The sequence below is a fragment of the Bos indicus genome, chromosome 2 (assembly GCF_029378745.1).
Source record: "Bos indicus isolate NIAB-ARS_2022 breed Sahiwal x Tharparkar chromosome 2, NIAB-ARS_B.indTharparkar_mat_pri_1.0, whole genome shotgun sequence".
In the NCBI taxonomy this organism is placed as follows: Eukaryota; Metazoa; Chordata; class Mammalia; order Artiodactyla; family Bovidae; genus Bos; species Bos indicus.
The window spans coordinates 76,048,369-76,068,837 of NC_091761.1; the positions used below are offsets into that span (position 1 = coordinate 76,048,369).

A 20,469-nucleotide genomic window follows, 5' to 3' on the forward strand; every position below is an offset into this window, starting at 1 on the left:
TCAAATGAGTCAGCTCTTCACATCAGGTGGCCAAAGTATTGGAGTTTCAGCTTCAACATCAGTCGTTCCAATGAATACCTAGGACTGATCTCCTTTAGGATGGACTGGTTGGATCTCCTTGCAAATCAAGGGACTCTCAAGAGTCTTCTCCAAGTCACAGTTCAAAAGTGTTAATTCTTTAGCATTCCGCTTTCTTTATAGTCGAACTCTCTCATCCATACATGATTACTGGAAAAACCATAGCCTTGACTAGATGGACCTTTGTTGCCAAGTAATGTCTCTGGTTTTTAATATGCTGTCTAGGTTGGTCATAACTTTTCTTCCAAGGAGAAAGTGTCTTTTAATTTCATGGCTGCAGTCACCATCTCCAGTAATTTTGGAGCCCCCCAAAATACAGTCTGTCACTGTTTCCACTGTTTCTTCATCTATTTGCCATGAAATGATGGGACTGGATGCCATGATCTTAGTTCTTTGAATTTTGTGTTTTAAGCCAGCTTTTTCACTCTCCTCTTTCACTATCATCAAGACATATACAGTCCATGGAATTGTTCAGGCCAGAATACTGAGTGAGTAGCCTTTCCCTTCTTCAGGGGATCTTCCCAACTCAGGGATCAAACCCAGGTCTCCCGCTTTGCAGGTGAATTCTTTACTAGCTGAGCCACAAGGGAAGCCCATTTTAAATATTTTTATGTTTATGTCAGTCCCAATTTCTCAATTCATCCCACTCTGTCTTTCCTGTTTGGTAACCATACGTTTGTTCTCTACAACTGGACCCTATTTCTGCTAGAAAAATGCTAGAGATGAACTTATTGCTGGGCAAGTATATTTTGGAGCCATTGTGTTTGGGCTAATTATGGGATACTTGTGTACAGGTGTTCTTAAAAAAACCAAGGAGGAAAGAGCTAAATTCACACAAGACAATCAACTGGGAGACTGGCCCTTGACAGTCTTTGATGCATTTCTGCCATCATTTTAGGGATGGGAAGCAAATGTTCAGACAGCAATGTGTACAGAGTCACACAGACTTTAGTCATGTTCAGTTTGGACACTGAATGGAGTGTGAAAAGAACAGAGAAACTTGTAGGTTGCTGATCCATCCAGAATGAATGATGTCTACCCCTGGCTGTACCACAGTGACTGCTGGACACCTAGAAAGGGGGGCTGCCCCAGATGCCCGACAGAATTATGGCTACCTATGCTGCCTTGTTCTTGTCTTGTTGTTGTTCAGTCGTTCTGTTGTGTCTGACTCTTTGTGACCCCATGGACTGCAGCACGCCAGGCTTCCCTGTCCTTCACCATCTCCCGGAGTTTGCTCAAAACCCACATCCCTTGAGGCAGTGAGCCCATCCAGTCATCTTATCCTCTGTTGTCTGCTTCTCCTCCTGCTTTCAGTTTTTCCCAGCATCAGGGTTTTTTCTAATGAGTTGACTCTTTGCATCAGGTGGCCAAGGACTGTTATTGTCTTACTGGGTTTGATTATGATAAATTCCTAGCAAGCAACTTATAAGTGAAGATCAGTACCTCTAAACCAAGTCTTTCCTAAAATCTTGAATAGAATGATTTTTAAAGCCAAGAAAATATTCCAGAGCCATCTTGTTAATCCCTGGACGGGACCAGTCTCCTTTGTGATGCCCTGTTTACACCCCTATCCATTACCAGTCACGACTGTGAAGCAGTGAGGAGTGTATCCATTTCTACTATGGTAGAGGAATTGGTTAAAATTGCTTTTGCTGTCTTGAAAGCCTGACAGAAACTCTGACACCTAGAATGTGCCCTGTTAAAGTCTGTTGATTGAACAAATGAACAGTTACCTCTGCCGTTTGCAGTGGAGGAATCTCTGCAAAATGATAAAGATACAAATGAAAGCAATTCACAGTGAAGAGAAAAGAGGACCCAGGATTCCTGGATCCCAAGCAAAAGGTCTCCTGCATGTAACTGATCATACACATTAGGCGCTTTATACAAATTAATGGATTGTCTTTTAACCCAAAGTACATGCTTGGCTTCTTGAACTTAGGGTCTATGTCCTTGACTTAATTCTGTCCTCCCATGGCAACGAGCACAACCATGTGTATTCAGCAGATAATCAAAAGGCAAGTAGCACTGCATTATGGTGGAGATGGATGTCAGGACAGAGAAGGTTTGACCTTCCTTTCATGATTCATTTCAGAGAGCCATGTTTCTTGGTCTGCACATTTTAGAGTAATTTATCTTTTAGGATTTCACTGTGGAAAATGGGGATAGGGTCAGAGTCAAGAGTAATATTATAGTATTTATTTGTGTTGTTTGCTAAGTGAAATTATAGGTAACAAGGTAAGAAAACAAATGAAGCTAAAAGCATGAATTGACACTTCTAAGCCTCATTGTAGGCACTACACAAAATGCCTGCTTTATGCCTTTTAAACAAAGTGGGCCATTAAGTGTGTAATGCTAAGAGGAATTTTATCTCACCTATAAATACAGTGAATCCCTTAAGCTCCAAATCCCCATATACAGACAATTTACTCTGGTAATCAAGGCGATGCTCAAAATTTAACTTCAGTTACCATCTGTAACTCTATTGGTATTTTAATAATAATGAATAAAAATATACATTGGCAAACAAAAACGTTAATTAAAGTAGAACCAGCTTAAAGAGTCAATGATAATTTCTCAGAAGCTGTGTAAATATCATATTTATTCAGAATTCTCTTCTGTGTCTTTACCTTTTAATTAATGTCAAAGAAGACCTTTAATATTTACTCACGCATGTATATTGAGGGGAAAACTATCCCTACTTATTCCAAAAAAAATGCTTCCCATGAATATTCCTACAAATATTAATAAGGAAACAGATACATTTCTTTCACTTATTCTCCCTTTGTGGACTTTCCTCCCCTCTTTTGGTGGAGTGTCAAAGAAGTAAAGAAGGCAAGAATAAATGAGAAGAAATGCAAATTCTTATGAAAATTATGCACTATTTTTCAAAGTTTTTCTGTTATCCAGGAAATGAAACTATACCCTTCCTTTAGCAGAAAATAAATCATTTGTTAAAACAAATCCTATGGAGAATGATATAACTAATGGTTACCAGACTTATGCACAGGTGGCATAATTCTGACCTAGTGGTCACCATCTGGGGTTGAGCAAACTTGAATTTCTACCCGGGCCAGTCCATTAATTAACTGACCAGTCCTAAGCAGGCCTGTCATCTCCTACACCCTGAGGTCTTCGTTTGTAATTGAAGGGATTGAATTCCTTATTTCAGAGGTTCCTTCTGGTTTAAACACCATCTCAGTCTGTGAGTGTAGGGCTACATCATTTGCAAATAGGACTAGGAGCATCCAACATCCATTGATTGGAAGAGCTGGATGTTATAATACAAATGGTCACATTTATACTTACGGATTTTTATCTGCCTAGGCTTGAGATGCATTTCGAGGTGGCCTTTATGGTGTAAAAGGAAACAAGACAACCATAAAATTATCTGTTGAAGAAAAATGGAGAATAGAAATGTGAATTGTTGGTGTTCCGTTGCTAAACTGTGTCTGACTCTTTTGTGACTCCATGGACTGATGCCCTTCAGGCTCCTCTGTTCATTGGTTTTCCCAGGCAAGAATCCTGGAGTGGGTTGTCATTTCCTTCTTCAAGGGATCTTCCTGACTCAGGGGTTGAACCCATGTCTCATGCATTGACGAGCAGATTTTTTACGGCTGAACCACCAGAGAGGCTCCAAAAATGTGAATAGAAGTTTGCATTTTAACTAGGGTTTTAATTTCCCCTGATTTTTGCAGCACATCTTTGAATGGTCTTTTTCAGGGAATATTTTGAAAATATTCTACTATGCCAATGGATCTGTGAAGCACGGTTCATTTCTAGAAAACTAGTCATGGTGTCTCTCAGTTTCCATGTTCCACAGGAAATCTGACTTTTAGTCCCGCCTTATGTTTTTCCTACATTTCAAACATCTCTCTCCCTCCTCAAATTTCTTCACCCTTTCCTCTCTCTTCCTGTAAATACAGATAAACATCCACCACACTTTCGGAAGTACTGACTGATGGATTTAGCATGCAAACACACTGTCAGAAGGCTGAGACATGAGTGGTGCCTAAAATTCAACAACATGGGCCTGCTTATTTAAAGCCTGAAGGGATGATGAAACAGATGGTGCTTTGTGTCTTTCCTTCCCTGCCATGTGTTTACTGCGATCGGCCTAGTCTCAGGAAGGCTGCCAATCCGCAGAAGGGAAGGACTGCCTGGTGAAATGCTGTTTTCAACCCTTCTCTCCCTTCCACTTCCTTTCCTTCTTCTCATCAGGTTGACCACAAACCTTTAGTGCAAAGAGCTTTTGGTGACATCAATTCTTGTGCAGGTTTTCTAACATAGACATGAGATTCTCAGGAATAAAATTGCTGAAAATGGTTGCTCTGGATTGCAAGCAGATATTACACACAATTAATATACTGTTTCCTGGGCTCATTCTGTGCTTTATCTTTTAAAGGGAACTTTGTCCATCTCTTCTCATTCCATCTGTGAAGTGATTCTGTGGCTAGATGTGGCAGAGATAAGTCGATTTTGTGGGCTCATTGAATTGGAATATGTTTTCTGGAGTCAACAAGGCAAGAGAATAAATCCGTCTAGAATGGGAAGCTTGCAACCTTAGTCATCCTAACACTGTCAACGATACCAAGTGGTCCCAAAGGCGGAATTTTTAAAAAATTAATTACAGTTCACTCTTGAAGAATATGGGCTGAGGGCTGAGTACCCGAAACACACTGGGAAAATCAGATTCCACATCTGTATTTTCAACCAACCATAGATTTTTAGCACTGTACTTCATATTTATTAAAAAAAAAAAAAACTCTAATAATCTATGCCAAAGCCTTTGACTGTGTGGATCACAATAAACTGTGGAAAATTCTGAAAGAGATGCGAATACCAGACCACCTGATCTGCCTCTTGAGAAATTTGTATGCAGGTCAGGAAGCAACAATTAGAACTGGACATGTAACAACAGACTGGTTCCAAATAGGAAAAGGAGTTCGTCAAGGCTGTATATTGTCACCCTGTTTTTTTAACTTATATGCAGAGTACATCATGAGAAACGCTGGACTGGAAGAAGCACAAGCTGGAATCAAGATTGCCGGGAGAAATATCAATAACCTCAGATATGCAGATGACACCACCCTTATGGCAGAAAGTGAAGAAGAACTCAAAGGCCTCTTGAGGAAAGTGAAAGTGGAGAGTGAAAAAGTTGGCTTAAAGCTCAACATTCAGAAAACGAAGATCATGGCATCCGGTCCCACCACTTCATGGGAAAGAGATGGGGAAACAGTGGAAACAGTGTCAGACTTTATTTTGGGGGGCTCCAAAATCACTACAGATGGTGACTGCAGCCATGAAATTAAAAGACACTTACTCCTTGGAAGGAAAGTTATGACCAACCTAGATAGCATATTCAAAAGCAGAGACATTACTTTGCCAACAAAGGTCAGTCTAGTCAAGGCTGTGGTTTTTCCTGTGGTCATGTATGGATGTGAGAGTTGGACTGTGAAGAAGGCTAAGCGCCAAAGAATTGATGCTTTTGAACTGTGGTGTTGGAGAAGACTCTTGAGAGTCCCTTGGACTGCAAGGAGATCCAACCAGTCCATTGTGAAGGAGATCAGCCCTGGGATTTCTTTGGAAGGAATGATGCTAAAGCTGCAACTCCAGTACTTTGGCCACCTCATGGGAAGAGTTGACTCATTGGAAAAGACTCTGATGCTGGGAGGGATTGGGGGAAGGAGGAGAAGATGGCTGGATGGCATCACTGACTCGATGGAGGTGAGTCTGAGTGAACTGCAGGAGTTGGTGATGGACAGGGAAGCCTGGTGTGCTGGGATTCATGGGGTCGCAAAGAGTAGGACATGACTGAGCAACTGATCTGATCTGATCTGAATAATCTAAATGGGAAAAGAATTTGGAAAATGGTACATGTGTATGTATAACTGACTCACTTTGGTGTAAGCCTGAAATTAGAACAACATTGTGAGTCAGATACACTCCAATAAAAAATAATTATTTTTTTAGAAAATATATATTAAATTTTAAAACTCAAAAAAAAAATAAAAATGTATCAGATCAGTCACTCAGTCATGTCCGACTCTTTGCAACCCCATGAATCGCAGCACACCAGGCCTCCCTGTCCATCAACAACTCCCGGAGTTCACTGAGACTCACGCCCATCGAGTCAGTGATGTCATCCAGCCATCTCATCCTCTGTTGTCCCCTTCTCCTCCTGTCCCCAACCCCTCCCAGCATCAGAGTCTTTTCCAATGAGTCAACTCTTCCCATGAGGTGGCCAAAGTACTGGAGTTGCAGCTTTAGCATCATTCCTTCCAAAGAAATCCCAGGGCTGATCTCCTTCAGATCCAATCCCAGGGTTGGATCTCCTTGCAGTCCAAGGGACTCTCAAGAGTCTTCTCCAACACCACAGTTTAAAAGCATCAATTCTTTGGCGCTCAGCCTTCTTCACAGTCCAATTCTCACATCCATACATGACCACAGGAAAAACCATAGCCTTGACTAGACCAACCTTTGTTGGCAAAGTAATGTCTCTGCTTTTGAATATGCTATCTAAGTTGGTCATAACTTTCCTTCCAAGGAGTAAGCATCTTTTAATTTCATGGCTGCAGTCACCATCTGTAGTGATTTTGGAGCCCCCCAAAATAAAGTCTGACACTGTTTCCACTGTTTCCCCATCTCTTTCCCATGAAGTGGTGGGACTGGATGCCACAATATTCGTTTTCTGAATGTTGAGCCTTAAGCCAACTTTTTCACTCTCCACTTTCACTTTCCTCAAGAGGCCTTTGAGTTCTTCTTCACTTTCTGCCATAAGGGTGGTGTCATCTGCATATCTGAGGTTATTGATATTTCTCCCGGCAATCTTGATTCCAGCTTGTGTTTCTTCCAGTCCAGCGTTTCTCATGATGTACTCTGCATATAAGTTAAATAAACAGGGTGACAATATACAGCCTTGACGAACTCCTTTTCCTATTTGGAACCAGTCTGTTGTTACATGTCCAGTTCTAACTGTTGCTTCCTGACCTGCATACAAATTTCTCAAGAGGCAGATCAGGTAGTCTGGTATTCCCATCTCTTTCAGAATTTTCCACAGTTTATTGTGATCCACACAGTCAAAGACTTTGACAGTCAATAAAGCAGAAATAGATGTTTTTCTGGAACTCTCTTGCTTTTTCCATGATCCAGTGGATGTTGGCGATTGGATATCTGGTTCCTCTGCCTTTTCTAAAACCAGCTTGAACATCAGGAAGTTCACGGTTCACATATTGCTGAAGCCTGGCTTGGAGAATTTTGAGCATTACTTTACTAGCGTGTGAGATGAGTGCAATTGTGTGGTAGTTTGAGCATTCTTTGGCATTGCCTTTCTTTGGGATTGGAATGAAAACTGACCTTTTCCAGTCCTGTGGCCACTGCTAACTTCTCTCTAAAAAAATTCTGGTATAAGTGGACCCATACTATTCAAACCCATGTTATTTAAGTGTCAACTGTGCTGTCCTCATTTATGCTGTATTGTTTTTCCTGTTTGTGTTTGTGTGTGCTAGTCATTCAGTTGTGTCTGACTCTTTGAGACCCCATGGACTGTAGTCCATCACCAATCTCCTTTGTTAATAGAATTGTCCAAGCAAGAATATTAGAGTGGGTTGCCATTCCCTTCTCCAGGGGATCTTCCTGACCTAGGAATTGAACCCTGGACTCGTGCATTGCAGGCAGATTCTTTACCATCTGAGCCACCAAGGAAACCCTTCCCCTGTTCAGGACAGGTCTAAAAATAATGCACACTGCTGGATTGAAAATGCTTATATAAATTCTTAATTCCTAATGACAAAGGGTAATTTGATTACCAATTTAAGTCTTGGTCTATTCTCAGTTTAGTTGAGTTGTCAAGTCTGTTCATTTGATATAAAGAAGAAAAAGGGAAGTACTTATTGGCCTGAGAGGAAAGGTCTTTCTTCCTTTCTGATTGGAAACTTTCTGATTCTTATCACTTTCAGAGATAGGAGAGCAATAGCTCAGTCTCCTTTTCTAAAAGCCACTGCAAAAGAGACACTGATGTATAGAACAGTCTTATAGACTCTGTGGGAGAGGGAGAGGGTGGGAAGATTTGGGAGAATGACATTGAAACATGTAAAATATCATGTAAGAAACAAGCTACCAGTCCAGGTTCGATGCACAATACTGGATGCTTGGGGCTGGTGCACTGGGATGACCCAGAGGGATGGTATGGGGAGGGAGGAGGGAGGAGGGTTCAGGATGGGGAACACATGTATACCTGTGGTGGATTCATTTTGATATTTGGCAAAACTAATACAATTATGTAAAGTTTAAAAAAATAAAAGCCACTGCAATGTCCTGGGTCCATGAAAAAAGATGTCCTGATGAATCTCCTCTGGACCTTTCTATTAGCACAGATTGTTTCCAATGGGTTTACCAATTCCCAAAGTGGAAACATTGACCCCCACAAATGGAGATACAAGGAAGGTGCATTTCAGAAAAGGAACTGGGCCATGGAGAAATAGTCGCTGGTGTCAGGAGGCCAGTGGGCATGAATGCTTCTCCCAAGACCTGGTGGAAAAGGGCACTCACTGCACAGAGGTAGAGGAGATAAGAAAGACTACTCACCTGGATGTCTGAGCCATTAGGTACCCGTGAAACTGACTTGGGTGTAATGATGAAATTCTCCTCAACTGTCTCATCCATTTATTGAATTTGATTATGTCCTCATATTTCTAAGTGGTCTCTGAACTTCTTGAAGTCTGAGATTCAGTTTTACTCAAATGTATCTCCAATGCCTATTTAAGGTCAAGCATAATGTGGGACCCTATAAATATTTATTGGGCTGAATTACATTGAAATGATTAGATCACTTCAGTTTAGATTAGATCAATTCACTTAGGGAAAAAGTGGGATTAGGAAGCACAATACTAAAAAATGTCATCAGTGACACATGGAAAAAAAAAACCCATAAAAGATCTAATAAAAATGTTAGCAGTACCAGCAAAATCCTACTGTATAATAAACTATAATGAAAAATAATATAAAAAATAACATATATGTATACATATAACTGAATCACTTTGCTGTATACCAGGAATTAACACAACATTGTAAATCCACTATCCATCAATTTAAAAATGTTGAAAAAAATGGTAACAGTGTTTTACACATGTTATATGTTTAAGAAATGCATAAATGCTAGAATAAAAAGTTGTTGTTCAGTTGCCAAGTCATGTCTGACTGTTTGTGACCACATGGAATGCAGCACACCAAGCTTCCCTGTCCTTCACTTTTTTCCAAAGTTTGCTCAAACTCATGTCCATTGAGTCAATGACACTATCCAACCATCTCAGATTCTGTCACCCCCTTTTCCTTATGCCCTCTATCCTTCCCAGCATCAGAGTCTCATGGACTAGACTCTCCAGGCTCCCCGTCCATGGAATTCTCCAGGCAAGAATACTAGAATGTGTAGCCATTCTCTTTTCCAGGGGACATTCTCAACCCAGGGATCGCACCCAGATCTCCTGCATTGCAGGCAGATTCTTTACTGTCTGAGCCACCAGGGAAGCCCTAATAAATATGGCTCTTGGCTGTGGAAAGTTCTTCAGTTTGCTTTAGACTTCCCTGGTGGCTCAGGTGGTAAAGCGTCTGCCTACAATGCAGAGAGACCTGGGTTCGATCCCTGTGTCGGGAGGATCCTCTGGAGAAGGAACTGGCAACCCGCTCCAGTACTCTCGCCTGGAAAATCCCATGGACGGAAGAGCCTGGTAGGCTACAGTCCATGGGGTTGCAAAGAGTCAGACACGACTGAGCGACTTCACCTTCCACCTTATCACCTTTCAGTTTGCTTCAGAAGTGGGTGTTAGAAGGGTTGTGAGTTATTTGGAAGGGTTATGTGTGTGTTAGCCACTCAGTCATGTCCAGATGGAGTGGAGGGATGTTATCTGAAATTAGAGGGTAGCTGTAGCCACTGTTGTGGGTAAGGTTCATAGCATAGCTGCAAAGAGAAATGCTTTGTGGAGTTTGTGTGTGTGTGTGTGTGTGTGCATGTGTATGGTATATTCCTCTGGGGCTCAGGTTCAGTTGGGCTCAAGCTTTGGCATTCATTGGTTTCCTGATGATAAATCCAGCATAAGCAAATGGAATATTTCCATTATGTTCAAATTGTTTTTAACATTCAATACAGTAGCAGATTCATGTTTCCCGACAAGTGTGTTGGAAGGGTGCATGCATCCCCCTCACCTGCATCTTAGCCTGCAGTAAGATGGCCCCTGAGTTCTGCTTTCTGTTTGCAGAATGACCGTAACTGCAGAGGTGCTTTTAGCTCTGATTTTAGTATTATTACTCTTCAGTTAGATTCTGGCTGTATTTTGTGTTTGTCAAATACCTCAAAATATTTTTCGTACATTTGTGTTTGGGAAAAACTTAAAATATAATTTGCCAGTTAATTTTTTTAACACATTGAACAAATAAAAATTTAATCCTTATGTTTCTCATTAATTTTCATGCAATTAGATGAAATACTGCTCTCTAAGAATTTGCTGGGTAAACAAGCATCCTCATAATCGTATGTACATTTCCTTTTAAAAATGTCATCTCACCTCTTCCTGAGAGCTTTTGATACCACGAAGTTGACCTTCAAATTGAATAACATGTTTCAAACTTGTTTTGACTGAGGTATATCTAGATTTCATGGACTCATTTTGCAGTATTCTCTAAGATCAATTGTACAAAAAAGTGGTAAGAGTGTTGGTACTGTTCTGTGGATTGATTGATTGATTCCTTCCTTTCTTCATTCCTTCCTTTACTCATTTATTTCATTCTTTGCATAAACCTTTATTGAAAGCCTATTATATGGCAGATTATTCGCTAAGATCCCACAAAGAATATGTTACCTGTTGTTGAATGCAAATAAATGAATGATTGCAAACTCTTTGTGTACTAAGTCACTTCAGTCATGTTCAACTCTTTGCCACGCCATGGACTGTAGCCCACCAGGCTCCTCTGTCCATGCAGAACCTCCAGGCAAGAATACTGGCATGGGTTACCATTTCCTCCTCCAGGGGATCTTTCTGACCCAGGAGTCAAACCCTATCTCTTACATCTCCTGCATTGGCAGGCAGGTTCTTTACCACTAGCACCATCTGGGAAGCACCTAAAAACTAACTCTTTAGATGGCCAATATGCTGGTAAAGAGCAGAGTTCTGTACATGGGATTGAATAGCCAGGGCAATCAGAGGAGAATATCTACATTGTCAAGACCACATCTCTGTCCATGGGCCCCATCTGAGCAGGATCAAAGAAGACTTAGAAAGACTATCTACCACATTTAGAGAAGACTGGAAGTGTAGCTATTGAAGGAAATGTCAGATTCAAGATTGTAAAAGATTGAGGGCTATTCTCTATTATTTCATAGAATAGATATGAATTATTAAAATTAGTAACTCATTTTCCAAAGACTTTCATGCAACTGGGAGTGAGACATTCTAAATTATTGTGTCCCTCTAAATAAAACTATTACAAGAGTCTTTAGAAACTGAAGATGTGAGAGTAAACAGTGTTCCCCATTTTAAATATTCTCCCCTTTATAAAAAAGCTCACAAGCCATAACTTGAGACTTTGCTCAAGTGGCTGATTAAAGAAATGAAGCAATAGTTGGATTTTCAGTTAGACAAATCTGGGAAAAAATTTTGGCCACACTATTTTCTAGATTTCCGACCTTGGACAAACTACGAAACATGTCTGAACTTGAGTTTCCCCAACTGTGAGAGATTTAACCTTAGTCTTTGCAAGGTTTTTGTGAGGAGGAGATAAAACACCACGTGGAAACAATGAGTACTAGCTTTGTTTAGAGCAGGTAGCTAATAAGCTAATAAGTGGTTAATTCCTTGAGTCCTCTCTTAATGAAATACTTCTTGCTAATGAATTTTTTTCTCTCTCTCCTCTTTTGTTCTAGACAACTGTGATGACCCATTAGCATCCTTGCTCTCTCCAATGGCTTTTTCCAGTTCCTCAGACCTCGCTGGTACTCACAGCCCAGCTCAGCTCAACCGAAGAGTTGGTGAGTAGGTGGCAAACTCTAAAGGCAAGTGCTGAATAAGCACACAGACCTCTCAATGTTCTGGAATCATGTCCAAGAGCAGTGTTCAAGAGAAGAATGGGTAGAGAGAGATTAAAATGGAATAAAACCATGCTTCCTAGCACATCACGCATATTCAAAGTATACTGGTTAGTGTTCCCCTAAATCCACCTTATTTTTCTTTGATTATCATAAGATGCCTTTGTGAAAAAAAAATTTTAATTTGCCTTATTTTTATATTTCATGCATCAACATAAATAACTATCAAATATATTATTATTATAGCATTTTATCATAGAAAGAATGAAATCTATCAAGATTTTTTCTTCAGTAGTTTTAATTTTTACAATAAAATAACTGTTTATAGTTTTAAAAATATAAAACAGTATTAAGTGAAAGCTTTTAAATTCAAAAATATGTAATGCAACCCTCTAGAGACAGCTATGGTTAAAAGTTGATTGTGTATTCTTACAATATATGAGCAAAGGAAGAGCAGACACCTTTAACTAATGTTATATGAAATTCCTTTAACAAATATGGTGATGGATATCTAGAGAGATATAGTTAAATCATATTTATAATATATATATATATTGTTCTGTAGTTGAATTTTTTAATTTCCAAAAGCTTTAAATATCTCATGATATTTATTTATTTACACATTTAGTGAACTCACTAAAGTCTTTTTCTAAGAGGTACACTGGTCTAGTAGAGTTCACGTTAATTGATCTTGACTATATTTTCCCACTTATATACGAGGTTAATCACATTAGTAAGTTTTCCAATGTTGATCCATCTTTATATTTGGGAGTTAAGTCCTAATTCATTGTCATGATATTGATATTGTTTTTATAAAGCAAAGAATGATTTAATTTGCTAGCACATCAATTTCTGAGTTTTTAAAGAGGCCAACTTTTTTTTATTTTATTTTATTTTATTTTTCCAACTGTGCTGGGTCTTCATTGCAGCATGCAGGTTTTCTCTCACTGCAGTGTGTGGGCTTCTCTAGTAGAGGAATAAAGCCTCTAGAACATGTGAGCTCAATAGTTACAGAGTTTTTGGGCTCAGTTGTCCTGTGGCCTGTAGGATATTAGTTCCCCAAATAGGAACTGAACCTGTGTTCCCTGAATTGACAGGTGAATTCTTAACCACTGGACCACTAGTGTTGTTAGGGGCTTCCCAGTTGGCAAAGAGACCACCAGGGAAGTCCCCAGTTTCTAGTTTTGAATCTCCATTCATAGTGAGTTTGATTTGTCATTTTTATTTATATATTATCGTTTGTTTCATACTACACATCACAAGTATTCTGGGGATAATGGGATCAATAATTTAAAACTTAGTGAATTCTATGTTTGTTGAGAAAGGAGTTTAAGAATGTTATTCTACAGGGAAAAGAATAGCCAATCAAAGACTCAGGAAGAAAATATTGATAACAATTTTGTGCTAACAATGCCTTTTCATGAAGTCTCTGTGCCAAAGATTTTATAAAACATTTCACCTATATTACAGTATTTAGTCTCCACAAAGATACTGTAAGGTAAGGTTTATTATTTTTTACCTTCAGGTAGGCTTTCTGAGGCTCAGAGAAGTTGCATAAGGTGCCTAAAATGATGAGATTAAGGGAAAATGTATGTACTACAATTTAAGTCAGCTGAATCCACAGTTTTGCTCCTAACCACAACACTAGCAAATTGATTTATTAACACAGGTTACAGAGGGGTGTATTAGAAAGAAAAAAAGGGGTTTGGGAACTAATCTGCCAGAGTTCAAATGCTGAAGATGGTATTTGCTTACAGGTTCAGTTAGCAACTGCAGGTCACTTACCTGCTCTCAACCCAGTTTCTTTTATCTGTAATGTGAACCAGTAATACCTGCCTTAAAGCCTCATGTGCACACAGAGAACAGACTCACATATTCAAAAGTTCCTTTTCACTGCAGGGTAGTGAGAGACTGGGACTGGGGGGTTCACTTATCATTTCAGTAAGAAACACAGGTTGGCAAGTTTTATTTATTTATTTATCTTTGCACTGGACCTTCACTGCTGTGTGTGGGCTTTCTCTAGTTGCAATTCGCAGGCTTCTCATTGCAGTGGCTTCTCTAGTGGCAGAGCATGGGCTCTAGGACACGCAGGCTCAGTAGTTGTGGCACATGGCTTTAGTTGCTTCAAGGCATGTGGAATCTTCCCAAACCGGGGATCGAACCCGAGTCCCCTGCACTGGAGGGTGGATTCTTATCCACTGGACCACCTGGGGATATCTGGCAGATTTTAATACAGGCTCTCCCACAGGGCATCCTGAGCCAGATTTGATCTTAGTCCCAGCCAATTGTGCAGTGGCAGAAGGACATGATGGCCTCGGTAGCTTCTTGGGAGTTTCTGGGGAAGCTGTGAGTCTGGTAATAGGTCAGCTCCCCCAACTCACCCACCCTTATGAACAGATATTGAGAGAATACACATGTCTCTGCTTCAGTATATTATCATTATCCTACTTACAGGGGAATCTGTGTGCCTGAGCCCAAGGCTAGCACAAGTGTAGGCGGAGAGGGAATTGACTTTTTCTTCTTCTCCCAGGTAGAGTCTGAATCAGGAACACCATGCAGGAGATACAGTCAGAGAGTCTGGATACAATGGTCTAGAATCCACCATCCAGCCCATCTCCCAGGGCTGACAGCTTCCCTTCATTCACCAGGCTAACAGTTAGCCTTAGCAGAAGTTAAACACAGACTCAAGGAGATAGTAACTTACTAGTTCTCGTTCATGGCTGGACATCTGAATAACCTATGTGCTTAGTTGCTCAATCGTGTCCAATTCTTCACAACCCCATGGACTGTAGCCCACCAGGCTCCTCTGTCCATGGGGACTCTCCAGGCAAGAATACTGGAATGGGTTGCCATGCCCTCCTCCAGGGGATCTTCCTAACCCAGGGATCGAACCCAGGTCTCCTGCATTATAGGCATATTCTTTACCATCTGAGTCACCAGGGAAGCCCAAGAATACTAGAGTAGGTAGTCTATCCCTTATCCAGGGATCGCCCTGACCCAGGAATCAAACCAGGGTCTCCTGCATTGCAGGTAGATTCTTTACCAGCTGAGAAACCAATAGAGCTTCATAAGTAGCAATGCTGAGTCCCACCTTCCAGATATTCTGAATAGTCTGGGATGGGACCCAAGAACAAATATTGGTAAATAAATACAAGCTTTCCAGGTGATTCTAAAATGCAACAAGAGTTGAAGGTTGCTACACTGAATGAATTTGTGAATAACATATCTTCCTATTAATATTTATTGAATACCTACTATGTGCCAGGTTCTGTGCTAAAACTCTGGCACATAGCTGATAAAAATAGACACAAACCCTACTCAAAAAGAGTATACATGGATAGCACAAATTATCATATAATGAATAGCTAACATTTGTGGTTAGTGATAGTATTACTTTTATTATTCTGTCATATACATATTTATATATCTATATGTGTATATACATGTGCTCAGTCGTGTCCAATTGTTTTCGACTCCATGGACTGTAGCCCACCAGGTTCCTCTGTCCATAGAATTTTCCAGGCAAGAATACTGTAGGGGGTTGCCATTTCCTATTCCAGGGGATCTTCCTCCCAGGGATCGAGCTAGCGTCTCTTGTGACTTCTGCCTTGGCAGACATATTCTTATCAGGACTGTGCCACCTGCAAAGTCCTATATATTTATATATACAATATAATTGATGTATTGTGTGGATTTTATACACACATATATGTATATTGTAGCATATATAAGGAGATTTAACACATTTGATTGGATATAATACATAGTCATATATAGAGAGAGAAAGGTAGATATATGCATGGTTAGTTTTATACATATATAAAACTAGTGTGTACATATATATATGTGTATATTATACACAATCCATATGCAGTAGAATAAATATACAATGCATATACATGTATGCATATCTGGGTATATATAGTATTATGTGTACATATACATACATATGTATAATACATACATAGAATACAAGCATCATAGTATGATTATAATAAAAAAGAAGTTATCATTTATTTTCTAAAATAAAGTTGAGAATGTTGAGAAAATTATAATTTTTAACTTACATTGAAAAATATTACCATAAAGTAATAATTTGCCTCCTAAAAACAGACGTTTGTGCCATCTGGCCTAGAAGTAGAACCCTGTCTAATGAACCCTTTTTTCTTCATGTCTTCCTATAAAACTTTTTTTTTTTATTTTAGAAAATAAAAGACATCAAATATACCCAAAAGAGCAAACTGTCCCACCTGGTTTGAAATCTAGGATAATGTCAGATGTATCAAAACAAGGACATTTCAAAGAACATCTTGATTTCAATTTGAATTCTCCATTTAGTGTTTTCAACAACAAATTTACAGCCAGGTGCTAAATAATTAATACTAATGGCACCCCACTCCAGTACTCTTGCCTGGAAAATCCCATGGACGGAGGAGCCTGGTAGGCTGCAGTCCATGGGATCGCTAGGAGTCGGACACGACTGAGCGACCTCACTTTGACTTTTCACTTTCATGCGTTGGAGGAGGAAATGGCAACCCACTCCAGTGTTCTTGCCTGGAGAATCCCAGGGACAGAGGAGCCTGGTGGGCTGCCATCTATGGGGTCGCACAGAGTCAGACACAACTGAAGCGACTTAGCAGCAGCAGTAGCAGCGGCAGCAATTATTTAGCACAAGAGACACTAGTTCGATCCCTGGGTCAGGAAGATCCCCTGGAGTAGAAAATGGCAACCCACTCTAGTATTCTTGCCTGGAAAATTCCATGGACAAAGAAGCCTGGTTGGCTACAGTCCAGAGTCTACTAGTATTGTCATTATCAGGTTTGGCCCCTCTGTGTATGGATGGATCCTGTGCCTAGTTCATAATCCTTCTGTGAGCAGCTTTTGTCTACCAGCACACAGCTAAAAATCACAACAATATACTTAGCACTCACCATGAGTCATCACAGTTCTAAATCATTAAAGCATATAAACTTAATTCTCACAATTACTATCCACGTAGGTATTATTATTGTTATTATGTTGATTTCATAGATAAAAATGTTATGGTACAGCAAGGGAAAAAAAGAATACTAGAATAAAAACTCTAGATGGATACAAAACTAGTTGATGTCTTACAGGATAATAAAAATTATAGGGTTATACTTCTCTATTGGACAAACATTTATGAGTTAACATGCAACTTCATAATATTTAAGGCTTCCTTGGTGGCTCAGATGGTAAAGCATATGCCTGCAATGTGGGAGACCTGGGTTCAATCCCTGGATCAGGAAGATCCCCTGGAGAAGGAAATCGCAACCCAGTCCAGTACTCTTGTCTGGAAAATTCCATGGATGGAGGAGCCTGGTAGGCTACAGTCCATGGGGCCTCAAAGAGTTGGGCAAGACTGAGCGACTTCACTTTTCATAATATCTAAGTTCTAATAAGTTAGTGAATAGCAAAACCAAATGACAGGTACATTCTCCTTGAGAATTAAGCAATCCTTGAGCAGACTTGTAAAAAACTGCACCAGGATAATGTTGAAAGGGCAAATTGTAACTCTTTTTTGATTTCCAAGATTTATATTTTCTTTTAATATACTTCATTCACTCATTCATTGACTCACTTATCCCAAGATTTCATGACTTCCTTCTACACTATCTCATTCAGCCTTCTATGCATTTGTCAAGTAACTTACTAGTTTTCTGCAGCAGATGAATCCACATTGTAAAATCCTTGACTTCTATAGAGCTAAGACTCCCTCACTGAAATGAGTGCGCCCAGTGGCAACCTCCTTGGTCCTCACTGCTGAACTCTTTCACAAAGATAAGCCCCTTGCAAGTCCTCAGACACCATTTAAAACTGCCACATCCCCTGGGAATCATATACGCCTTTGGCATGCACTGAACATAGGCAGTGAAGGACCACTTCACCTCCAGTGTGCTCAGAACTCAAGCATGCACGTCTCTGACCTACACCAGGAAGAAAGGAGCCACATCTGGTAAAGCTGGCACATCTGAAGCAGAGATCAACTCAAAAGTTGAAAAGTATAGGAAAGGTGTGCTGACAGGTACCCTCAGACTGTGAATAAAGCAAGTCTGAGTTCTGTTGGTGACAAACTCACCTTTCTGTTAGGAAACACACCCATGGAAGCAGTCTTTGACCTTAGATACTGCTGTGGCTGCTGAGGTCTGGGCAACTCATTGGACCAGGAGGGAGAAGAGATGGTTAAAAACTACTCAAGTAGTCTTCGCGCTGGTATCTCATCTAAGGAAGAAATTGGCCAAATGGGATGTTTGCTCTCTCACTTTCATACACTCCTCACATTTCACCCACACACAAAGAAAGAACAAGCAAAAAAGAGATCTAATTACTTTTGAAAGAAATGACAAAAGGCATTAAACTAGGGGTCAGATCACCATTAATGGATGCTGCCAGGTCAATCTATATACTTGTGGCTTAGGAGGGATCTGATTTTGTCCAAAGTGATTTGTTTTGTGGCAAGAAATCTTTTGATCTGGGCTTAAAGTTGATTGGGCTGTGAGAAACCCTTACTGTCAGCAGGAAACATGGGAGCTGGTGATACAGCATGAAGCTGCTGGGCTGTGAGTTAGACCCACTTGAGAGAGAGGGGAAATTTTTACATCACACTATGTGATTAGAAGACAAACAGGAACAGATGTCTTTGGCCCCATGAGAGGGGAGGTTTGTATTTTTCTTTCCCATCCTTACCTCCCCCCTACCACCAATAGAATTTTGCAAATAATCACATTCATCATTTGCTCCTTGAAATTTTAGTTCTTCTTCCTCACTCAGTGTATTTTTGAGATGCTTGCTTGTGTAAGTTGAGATTGTGTTTCTGGCATGACAATTTTGTTGCCATGGAGAATTTGATTTTTTTTTTATGTCAAAGCATTTTCAGCTTCCTAGGCTCGTGGAGGGATGGGGAGGCTTCAAAATCTTGCCTCCCTTTGGCACAGAATCAATACACATTTCTTCTTTCCCCCTTAGGTAGTGTTTGGGTTGCAAAAAGCTAAGGACCACTGAAGGTCTTTGGGATGTTGATTTTCATTTCGGTGTCTGGTCCCTCCTGAGGAGATGTGAATTGGGAATAATTCAGGAATCAGGGTCCTCACAATTAGCATGATGTCAGCTGTCTGGGGACTTGTCCCACACAGCTAGGTGACAATCCTGGGGACCCAATTTTACTGGCAGCAGTACAATGCCTGCTTGCAAAAGATAGTACTAGTCTACCAACTGGATTGATTCAGCCAGACGTGATGTGAATATGGTCTGATCTGTTCAAAAAGACAGTGTGGTGTACAGCAATGTGTCATTGCATTCTATTTTTTTCTCTTTGAAGGGCTCTCTCCTTCTTTTCAGCACATTTTCTTTTTTCTTTTGTCCTGACTGTCCCCAGGCATGGCAGACATCAGGTTCTATGCTTGCCTTTGTTGCCTCATATGCACACTCTCTTCTCCAAGTGTGGACTCTGCATATTAACATGGGCATCACCTGGGAGCTTGTTGCAAATAAAGAATCTGAGAGTCTGCTCCAAAACTTCTGGATCAGAACCTGTGCTTTAAAACCTGCTGCAATCACATGTTTGAATTTGAGGTGCATTGTGCTGGTCCATACCTGAAAATGTCCCTCTTTCAATTCTTAATCAAGTTTGGCTAAGTCATTATAAAAGGGAATCATGCTAAAAAAAAATTAGCTTTTTTTTTAATCATCATGTCAGTACCCTAAGATGGTTGGCATTGTTATTAAAGATTGGGAAAGAGATTCAGAGAGGTCAAGTCACTACCTAAGGATATACAGCTAATTGTCAGTAGGACTTGCATCTGAATCTGTCTACCCCATGCTCACTAATGTCTTTATTCATGTTTATCTGAGCTTTTTATCTAAATAGAAGTGTTGTTGACACAATAGTCAATCCTTTCAGGTAATTTTGGCATTTCAGCTAGGGTTGTCAGTATTTTAACCACACAGACTGGATATTCAGGCATCAAGGAAGAAAGAGAGACATAGACTCCATGGCCCTGAAAAATCATACTGTCTAATACGCCTGTGGGCAAAACTAACCTGACCTACATATTTAAATAATGCCCTAGGCCTCTTCTTTTAGAGGACAGCTATGGATCATTGAGAGTACAGCATAGAAATCTTCTGCTATTTAATAGGAGCCTTGGGACCTTGTCTCAAATGTAGACAAATACAATGTGATGACCCTCTCTCTATTCAGGCAGGATCATTGCAAAATTAAATTATGTTAAAAGGGAAAGGAGGAATCTTATAAATACTTTTGCTCACTAATGATATGATGCTTCTTTGACTCT

General features: G+C 40.1%; 1 protein-coding gene across 1 annotated transcript in view; it reads left to right on the top strand.

Annotated features, from left to right (window-relative positions):
• Nucleotides 1–20,469, top strand: part of CNTNAP5 (contactin associated protein family member 5) — a 1,031,770-nt gene that overhangs the window by 217,579 nt on the left and 793,722 nt on the right. Inside the window, exon 2 of the mRNA XM_070769229.1 lies at nucleotides 11,993–12,097. Within this exon, the coding sequence (XP_070625330.1) occupies nucleotides 11,993–12,097 (105 nt within the window). The remainder of the gene's footprint in view (nucleotides 1–11,992; nucleotides 12,098–20,469) is intronic.